General features: G+C 32.2%; 1 protein-coding gene across 1 annotated transcript; it reads left to right on the forward strand.

Moving 5' to 3' along the window:
• Positions 1-2795: 2795 nt before the first annotated feature.
• Positions 2796-8831, forward strand: LOC105618693 (homeobox protein OTX2-B-like). The gene is made up of 6 exons (XM_012200221.1): positions 2796-3045; positions 3869-4020; positions 7179-7363; positions 7708-7825; positions 7995-8198; positions 8730-8831. Exons 1-6 carry the CDS (start codon positions 2796-2798, stop codon positions 8829-8831), a joined length of 1011 nt encoding a protein of 336 aa, XP_012055611.1.
• Positions 8832-10709: the final 1878 nt, after the last annotated feature.

Raw genomic sequence — 10709 nt, forward strand, 5'->3', positions numbered from 1 at the left:
ATACTATAATATATATATAATATATATATATAATATTATAACATCTCGATTCATTTTTCGAGTCATCTTCAGTTATAGAATCTTAAAAAAGCATCTTATTGTTGTATTTTGAGGTAAGTGTCTTTCACATTTATTTTATTTGAAATTTTTTGACTGCTTGTGTTTGATTTACAGTGGAAAGTATGTCTACTGTTGAGTGCCAAGCAGCTTCCACGTACACTTGGAACATTTTCTCTTGCAAGTTCTCCTCATAATAGACAGTGAGACGCTTTTTTAAAACTCTGTAATTGTTTGAAGATAGTTCGAAAAATGAGCCAAAACGATATTATACGATGTATATATAATATATATATTATGATTAAATTTCCTATGTATATAAATTTATTTCTGCATCCTAACACAACTGCGTGTAATTTTTATTTCAATTTTTATTTTCTTAATTATTTTTCACACATTATCACGAGCCTGAATTTATTAATTTATATTGATTTATATTTTTATGGGTCAAATCTAAGCAAATCGTAAAACTTATAATTATACTTCTCGTAAAACTTGTACGAACTTATAATTGCTACTCTAATTTTATGCATATATATCATAAGACGTACAATTATTCGTAAATATCTATGATTTCTCGTAAATCTTATAGCTAGCAAGAAGTTCTCTGTAAAGTTATTGTATAAAGTTATAAGCACTTATAAGTTCTTACAAGTCTTATGCGAATATATTACGAGCCTTATGATTCTGCTTAGAATTTAGTCTATGCCAAGAAATGTCTTTTTAATTAAATCGTTGTAAACGTATAACAACGATTGCCATTATGGTATCGCACGGAAAAAAAACAGTTTTGTTCAAGTATCTAAAAGTTTGGCTAGATACAGGTCTGAAAATAATTTTGTTGGATTAAAATAATTATATAAGACACTTTAACTAATTACAAAAATGTTTTTTTGCAGTATTTCTTATCATGTTCGAGATTTCTATGTAATTATTTTGTTGATAGTTCTTGCCTAAGAATTTTCTGCTGAGGAGAGAGCTCAAACGCGTGCACCGAAACATTCAGATTTTTCAAAGAATTTTTATATTTGTCGTGTTAATTTTTTGCGCAATTTCTTGCGATGATTCCTAATACCCTATTTTTTATATTGTTTATTATTATTAATTAAAAGGAGTCCAAAAGTTTTTTGTTTAATTTATCTTATTATTTTGATAGTAATATATAAATATAAACAAAATTATTTTCAGATCTGTCTAGCTAAATTTTTTAATGTTTCAGCATTCGCGTTCTTTTTGTGTATAATTAGTTACATGACAAAGAATATTTAAAACCAGAATAGGTAGCAAGAATATTAAAACTAGCCAACATCTCCAGATCCTGTATTTGTATTCAAACACTCGCATTGAGTGACGCTTATAATGCTGTCATCATTCGATTATTTCTCACTCTATATATATATATATATATATATATTAATTACTTACCGATTAATATTCCCTTAATCCAAAACATGTGGACGACAACGTCCGGGAGATAGGAAACAATGTGTTTCATCGTCGTTCGATATATCGCAGATGTGTGCAGACGTAATAAACGTGGCGGTAAACAAATTAACAAGTCGCCACCATCGGAGAAGCTGGATCGTCCGTGAAGGTGCAAGAAGGGGCTGCGATAGTCGTTCCTGACTTTGTAATCGGAGAGGATAAAACGCGACTTAAGTCAGAGGCTAAGAGCGCAACGGATGTGAGCGTGTTGCACATATTCAGGGACGAGCCTTTCGATGTTCTTGTTCGCTGTTCTCGGTTTTCGGGTCGACGATGCATTTTCGGAATTAGGTTGCGAGCTGTGGCTCCCCTGAGAATACATAGAGTCCTGTTGCACCTTCGTTGGATTATCTCCGCACGCAGCTGCCAACTGCGTCATTCTTATTTCCATGCTGAACAACACAATCGGCTTGTATTTGTTTAAAGCATCTATTATTTTCTCTTTGATGACGCGAGACAGTCTACCTGATAACCGATGGAAGAATTTTAAGTTTTGGAAAAGTACGAAATGCGATGTTCAGAGTCGGTCCTTGTTTATTTTTCTGTAAAAGAAAATAAACAAAATAGATAAAATTATTAAGAGAGACATAAGGAAAGAGAAATTAATTTCGTTTATCTTTTATTTTGTGCACTTTTAATAAACAATGTTTACAATTTTCTGATAGAAGACGATTTGTACTTGAATTTTATGATTCGACATTTTATATATTTTTATATATTTTTTAATTTTTGTATATTTTATATCACACAGAAAGTATTTGCTATAATTTGCTAAAGTATCTAAAAATTTATCTAAATAGATCTGAAAATAATTTTGTTATTAAAGTAATTATATAGGAAACTCAAACGTAATGAACAATGTTGCAAACAATTTTGACATTTTAACAACCAGCTTGAGCGTCCTATACATAATTATTTTAATTAGTTTAATAAAATTATTTTCAGATCTCTGTATTCAGCTTTAGATACTTCATTCAGCAAAATCATTCCTTTCGTGTAGCCATTATTTTTAAATTCATCTAATAACCCACAAATATATCATCTAACGACAGTACATATTTATATAATCTGTACGAAGTAATATATTTTTTAATAAGATAGATTGTGTTGATTGTTGACTTGAGCAATTCTTATATAATTCCAGTTTTGTCTCTATTGTTTTCCAGACAGAACGTATAACTTGGACGTTGAGGACGTCTCTTTAGGGAGACCGCGGCGGGAGGGTGGTCGTGCTGGGGGCCGAGGGGGTGGTGATGTGGCCGAACAGCCTTGGAGGTACTTCCGGCTGCAGCGGGGGCGCCGGCGCCGCCGATCTCGGGGGCCTCGCCGCCTCCACCACCTCGGCCTCCGAACTCTTTGGGCCCGCGGCGTTCGGTGCCTCCGCCGCGGGGCCCTATGGCGCTCTCAAGACAGCGCCCTACATGGGTCTTAGCATGCCGATCGATGCGTTACATTCTACTATTGGTTATCCCGGTTGTACACCCGCCGGTGAGTCGGTCTACTGTGAGTGCCTACCATATTTTTTATTAGTTTTAACTGAACCGAGTTGGGAGTAGCTTTTTTTCTTTCAGTTATATATTTTATATGTGTATATTTTTGTTGATGTTTATCAACACAAACAAAATGCGAAAGAATAGAATTGTGGCGTTATATTTTTCAATTTTTATAATTATAATTTTATACTATTTTATAGTTTTTAAAATTATAAAAATTGTAAAAATAAATAAATTTTATAATTATACAAAAATGCAAAAAAATTATTATAATAAATTATAATATTGTACCGTAATTGAAGAAAGTACATTTTGGTAAAGCGCAGAAATGCTAATAATGATACAATAAACAAAATTATTCATTAATCGTGTTAATGTAAAAGCTTTTACATTATGCATTAAAGTTGCTTCCAACTCGTGAAAATATTATTACTGCTATTAATTTAGTTATTAATAACGGTTCATTTATTCTATTTATTTTATTAATCATTATCGATTAGTTATTAAATGTAGTTGACCTGTACGCCATAACGTACAGATAATGTAGTAAAATTTATTTATTTGTTAGTATCATTGTTAGTATGCTGTTTGAAGTAATTGTAAATAAATTAGATATTCAAAAAGGGAAATTTTTTCCCCAAATATTATTTTCGAAAGAAAAGCAATTTCTTAATTTCTTTTAAAAATGATTTTCTTTTAGAAATGAATTACTTATACACATTAATTAAATATCAAAATATCAATGTCATTTATAATATCTAAAAGAAAAATTATAAATGAAAATCAAGAAAAAAATCTTATGATATTCGATTATAAAAAATTCTGTGTTAAAGGCAATCCAAGAAAGCAACGACGGGAAAGGACGACATTCACACGATCACAGTTGGATGTATTAGAGGGACTTTTTTCAAGAACAAAATATCCTGACATTTTTATGCGTGAGGAAGTCGCTATGAAAATCAATTTACCGGAATCGAGAGTGCAGGTAAGTCGTTCAGACAGCGATCTGATAATGACCTCAAGACTTTTCACAAAAGTATGTTTTTATAAAAATTACATATATTAATTATCGTACGTGTATAATATAAAAAACAATATGATAATTCAATATCATTTATACGTAATGTTTAAATTACTCAAGAAATATATAAGATATTTTAAGCGCGTAAAAAAGATTTTTGTAAATATTCCCCACAGTAAAAAAATTCGACGTGTCTCTCCACGAAAAGTGCGAGAATATCTGATTACCAAGGGGTATACACTATCGGTACGTAGACAGCGTGGACAACATTGATTCTTTCTCATATATCCTTCGCTGAAGTTAATTTGATCGTTCGCCTTACAAATGCTCACATATTCTTTAGACAAATACCACCTTAGTATTGTATTAATTATAATAAAAGACAAATTTGATAAGATTTAATCTATATACGCGAAATTTAATATAAACTATATGAATATAACATATGATATATAAGTGTAACTATGTGTATATGAAGCATCATAACATTATTCGATATAATTATATAAGGTAACTGTCCCTATTAATGTGACTTTTAGCCAATTTGCTTATTACTGAATTAATTAATATTAAATATAGCCTTAATTTTATCCGCTTGCAATCAATATCAGTTTTTCAACTACTTCTTTTTCTTATAATATTTCTTTAATCTAAAAAAATATTAATATTTTATAATGTTTTGGAAAAAATAGAAAACATGTTTTTGTTCCTATTAATGAATCTTCTAAACGGCGATGGTCCTATTAATGTGTGGCCCCCTCCCCCAATTTGTGTGTCTATTCACATTTGACTCATTTTAACATATAGTTACTAAAATAGGTAATAAATTTAAGCTAATTGTTTATGTTAATATTGCAATACACAAATCATTGCTTCAATTACATTTATTTTAAAGTACACTCATAACACAACGTTCTCTGCTCCAATACAGGGCACAATTAATAGGGACAAGCTTAAAATCTTGCAGTACGTATTATCGGATTCACATAAATTCCTCATATCTTTCGAAAAATATTTAAAATATTTTAATACTTAAAAAATAAAATATTATCTTCGATATATATGCATTAATAATTTAATTTAACAAAAAAAAAATATTTTTTCTTATTTATTTGTACTAATTTTCTTTATGATTTATCGAAATACAAAAGCACTAGTAGGCATAATAATTGGGACAGTTACTCTAATCATAACAATAAAGGAAAGTGAAAGAAAAATTGCAATTACGTAATCGAAGTGCAACTGCAATTATATTCACAATTATTTATAGCAAGCATAAATACAACAAAGCATAAAATCAAGTATAAAAAAAGTATAAAAGCACCGAAAATTTCGGGCTCTCTTTGATGATTCAAAAAGAAATAAAATTCATTCACTCTGACCATATAAAATCGACGATCCCCCTATTGATATTCTTGCTCAATAGCAGAAAGTCGAAAGAATTTTTCTATGTAACAATACTGCGAAAACCTACATGAAGGATGACAGTTCCGGAATCAACATTTTGGCATTGCTTGGCTGACACCGTGTCGTTTGCTCGTGTCGAGTTCGACGTCCACGGGGTCCGAAAACGTGCTCGCGCATATTCCACCCTCATCATGGTGGAAAGGATGCATTGCATCCGCAATCGCCACCCAACACACCTGGCCTATGGCCATGTAAATGGAATGAATGGGCCTAACATGGGCCATAGTCTTCCGCACGTTCGTCCGAAGACTGCAAAACCAGCGACTGTTCTACTCATCGACATTTTCGGACCCCTATATGATTCTCAACCACAGACGAAACAGTTTCATTCTATTATAGCTTCGCTAAAGTTGGTTTCAATCACGATCAATACGATAATGTTACTTTTCTCACGCGCGACTGTATATTTTAAAATTAATGTCTTAAAAGAACATTGTATTTAAAAATAAATGAGTCTTACATATTAAACTTTTTAATATTACATTAATCAATCAAAGAATTGATTGATAACATCCCTCCCTCCCCAAAATAAAGAAAAATTGATTTCTTGTAAATATGCAGCTATTATGATACACATTACACAAAGCAACATTGATGTCATGTTATTATTTTTCGATACCAGTGAGAGAGCCCAATCCAGTCATGATAAAATATTTTTAGGAACGTTCTATTGAAAGCAAAGAATTCATGTTATAGCGATACATATATCGGACTTCTTCGACGGAAGAACGCGAGCTGTTAGTATCCGTCCCCCAGAAAATCCGTAGAAACCCAAGCTCACCTCTCCGCTTCTAACATCGATCGCGAGGCTTCTCCAGGTTCTACTCTCTCCTCCTGTCGCATTTCTCCCTCTACCTCTTTCCACTCGCTTCATTCCTCCCTATACTATCGTCCTAATATATTATTTCTAAGGGCAAACAAGAAGTATTGCACGATTTTTACATATCACGTATCATATAGTAACTAAGTCAAATTTTCGATTTACATTTCTCAGTTTTAATTTAAAGAATTTTCTTTTATTGATAAGAAAAGGAAAAAATATTGTAACATCTGCTAATAAAATATCTAGTCAAACATTATCAAAACGTCTGACAATGTTCGCCAATGTAATCGATATTATTCGCATGCCGGCAAAGAGAAGAATGTTTTTCACTCTGCATAAGTATAATTAGCAGGTTCATTACAAGGTGTTCGCGCAAAACCAGTGGACACTTTGAACGCAAACCAGAGCGAGCCCGTTGGTACGCGAAATCGGCTTATTCTATTCAGAGAAGTTGCTCGGTGTGTGGGACGACCTATACTCCGATCAGTTTTCGTAATTCTGTTGCATTAACGGCAGCCTGGTAGCGAGCGTGTGCGATATGCATGTGCGTTTTCGTTCGCGCTGCTGCAGTCAGCTTGATTGGTAATTGATAGTCGTGCCAGCCCGGCATTCCCTTATAATTGGCTATTACGCCAGCTTTGCGAGAGCTCCGCGGCTCTCCGGATTCGTTCTGAATCACATTTGTGTTACGCATCACTGAAACGTGAAAATATCGCTTGATTCATTTCGCGACAGATGTGCGACTATTATCTTTTTTTAATGGTATATACAGCCACTGTAGGGGCGCTTGATTGTATAATCACGTAATATCGCGGATAATTTATGTTTACAGGTGTGGTTCAAAAATCGGAGAGCTAAATGCCGACAGCAACAGAAGCAGCAACAACAACAGCAAGATAAGACGCCGAGATCAAAAAAGCCCTCGGGGAGCCCGGCTAGTAATCCACCCCCTGGAAAAAGTCCTTCAATTACCACTCCGCCTACACCCGCCGCCGCGGTACCTGCTACTACGCCCTTGTAAATATTACTTATCTTAATGAGCACTTATCTTTGGCGTATGTCCATGATCGCGCTAACTTTTATCTCAAACGGGAACGTGTCAGTGAGAGATAATCGGCAACTTAATTAGCTTGATAATTAGTATTCTAATTGCGGCTACACGTGATAGATATTATCGAAGTACATATTGTGCGAGATACGATTCCTTACATTCACACTTCGAGCGCGTAAAGTCTAAAATATTAATTATGACGTGATCGATCGCCCTATAGAACGTAGAAAGCTAAATATTTATACACACACACACACACACACACACATATATATATGTGTGTTTGTTAAGATTATATTTTTGTATTTAGGAGCGGAGGCACGGGAGGCTCAGCGGCAAGTTCGCCAGCGCTTTTAAGGGACTCGCCGCAATATAAGCCTGCGGGAAATGCTAGTTTGTTATTAGCAGCTAGCACGACTCCACCGAGCGTAAGTGGATTATAGTAGTACTTACTTTCATCAAATATAATATGTGCTTGGATATAATAGATCGATTTATATTTTATTATTTTATTATTTTATTATTTTCGCGAAAAATTATTTTAAAGAACATTTTTTTATAGAATATTGATTCTTATCGATTATATGTCCTTAACAGTTAGGTGGCACAGTGTATAGCAGCGGTGGTGGTAGCAGTAGCATTTGGAGTCCAGCAGTAACGGAGAGTGGTGGAGCATTTCCGGGAGATCATCAAAGGTTAACGTGGACGACAACCTCTTCTCAGCAGCAGTGCTATCAAAATTATTCGTCCTATTATACCAATATGGATTACCTTTCGCCCGCTTCGCATCAGTTAAACGTGGTAGGTAAAATAACTCTAGTTTCCTAAGTCTTTTACATAAATATATACACAGAAAGAATGTTTTTGCTGAAGTATCTAAACCGAGAGGTCAACCACCTCCATTGCTATCATATTGCTAGCGTTTTGCTAGTATTGCCTGTACTAGAAATAATACATAGCAATACATTAGCAATATTACTTAACAATATTGTGCGCAATAAATGCAGGCAATACATTGGATGATTGACTCTTCGATCTAAATAGATCTCTAGCTATATAGATCTAAATGTAGGACACTCAAGCTAGTTGCTAGAATGCCCAAACTTTTTGCAGCTCATCATGATTGAATTATCTGCATAATTATTTTAATGATCCAATAAAATTATTTTTAAATCTCTATCTATACTTAAATTTTTAGATCAGCAAAATCATTCTTTCTATATATAATATCAATCATATGTCATTAAAGTACATGCGGTAAAAAATACTTGATTCTTCAGTAAAGGTATAATAATAATAAATAAAAATATTAATATCGAATTGACAAATTAGGACAATGGAGGTAGCAGCCTTGATAATTCATGGAGCAAAACAAGAGACGAAGGTACTTCATCGTGGTTTTACAATAGCGCCGGATGGGGTGATCGTAAGTGAACCTACAAGTATCGAACGAAGCCTGGGTACATATCATCGACAACAGTGATGTTATATGGTTTGAATCGAAGTTTATTGTAACGAGATGCCAAAAACTGAAGAAGTTCTACTTCTGATAAATGTCGATACAGACTAAACATATCTTTAATAACTCGGCCAGCATTCGGACGCTGTGGAATGTACAGGTCGATCGAGAGTGCCATACTTTCTGCATTAATTGATACAGCATATTTTAAATACACAGGATGTCCTATATATATATCTAATTCTATTATCTAGAATATTTGTTTATTATTAGAATGTTAAATTTTTATAAAATTTTGTACAAAAACTGACATCATTTCAGAGAAAGCATTATTGTTTGCATCCACGCACTGAAAAATGTGTACTAAATTTTAATAAACATTTATTTGAATAGTACTAATTAATTATTTAAATTCAATATTTAAATATATACATATGTTGTATAAGGACCATTGGATTTAACTGTTATTTTTTCTTACTGAGTAAATATTTATTTTCTAATAAATGTTCTATAAGTAAATGTAGTTAGTTAGTACTATTGAAAAAAATACGTATTAAGATTTAGTAAATTATCTTAATAGTTTTATACGCAGAATGATAAAAAAATTAGGGATGCATCAAATCGTAAAATTATCGGATTCAAAATATCGGATCTCCGGTGTTATATTCTTTTCGGATATCCGCTGAACAGTCGGATATTTGGTAAGATTCTACTACGTATTACAGATACTAATGATATCCGACTATCCGACCAGATAGTAAAAAAGTATCAGATAATACTGGATTCCAGATATTTCCCGGATATCTAGTGCATCCCTATAAAAAATTAATTCAAAAGTTAAAAAGATTTCTATTTAATAAATGAAGATAATCTTTATACATATTATAGACACCTCCATTTAAAAAAGGTTATTTTATTGATTTTGTTTTTTTTAATTTAATGTCATCACATTTTAGATGATAATATTACATAGGACATCCTGTATAACTGTTTTTCTGTTGTCGACACATAATGCGATCATATATTTTTAAATATTTTGAGTCGTGCGAGCTTTGTGAAATGTGTATGAGAGGTAGTTTTTACTACCATATAATCTGTCTTATTTACATCTCGAACCTCTATGTCAAATTATATTAAATATGATTATTTAATATTAGAAAAACATAAAGATCTCAAATTGATGGAAATAATGATATTTCAAAAAGATGTTTCGTATTTTAATAGTTGTTTCAAAATGTTTTGATAGTGCAAAATTAATTAACTAGTCACATTAATAATATAAAAGTAACAATTGAGAAATTAACACATTAAATAAAGTCGCCATAAAGAACGAGTATATTATAATTATGCCCTTTCTTTGCAATAAATTCATTATTTTATCCATCACGCCCGATTTTATAATGATTTAATGAATTATTTGGGCAATGATTTTAATAATTCAAATAAATCTTCTATTATCGCGAATAACGACTTTTTAACGGTGTACTATAATCGTTTCATGTGATCTCCGGGACAAATAACTATATTGTGTATATAATATAAATACTTTTACGAAAAAAATTCAAGAAAATTAACTTAGATTCACACACGTTAAAAATATAGTGGAATATGTTCAAGCGATTTAGTTCTCAATATAAAAAAATTTTCAAAAAGAGGTATATGCGTATGTACAGGTACATAAACATACGTACTATGTACATAAATTATATATAAAAAACATATATATATATATATATATATATATATATAGTAGTCGACTATCTCTACTATATACTATATTAGTTACTACTTACTTTCGTTTGTTAGTAAGTAAACTACTACCTACCGTAGTAATATACGTAAGTAGTACGTTA

Source organism: Atta cephalotes (genome assembly GCF_000143395.1).
Source record: "Atta cephalotes unplaced genomic scaffold scaffold00018, whole genome shotgun sequence".
Lineage (NCBI taxonomy): Eukaryota > Metazoa > Arthropoda > Insecta > Hymenoptera > Formicidae > Atta > Atta cephalotes.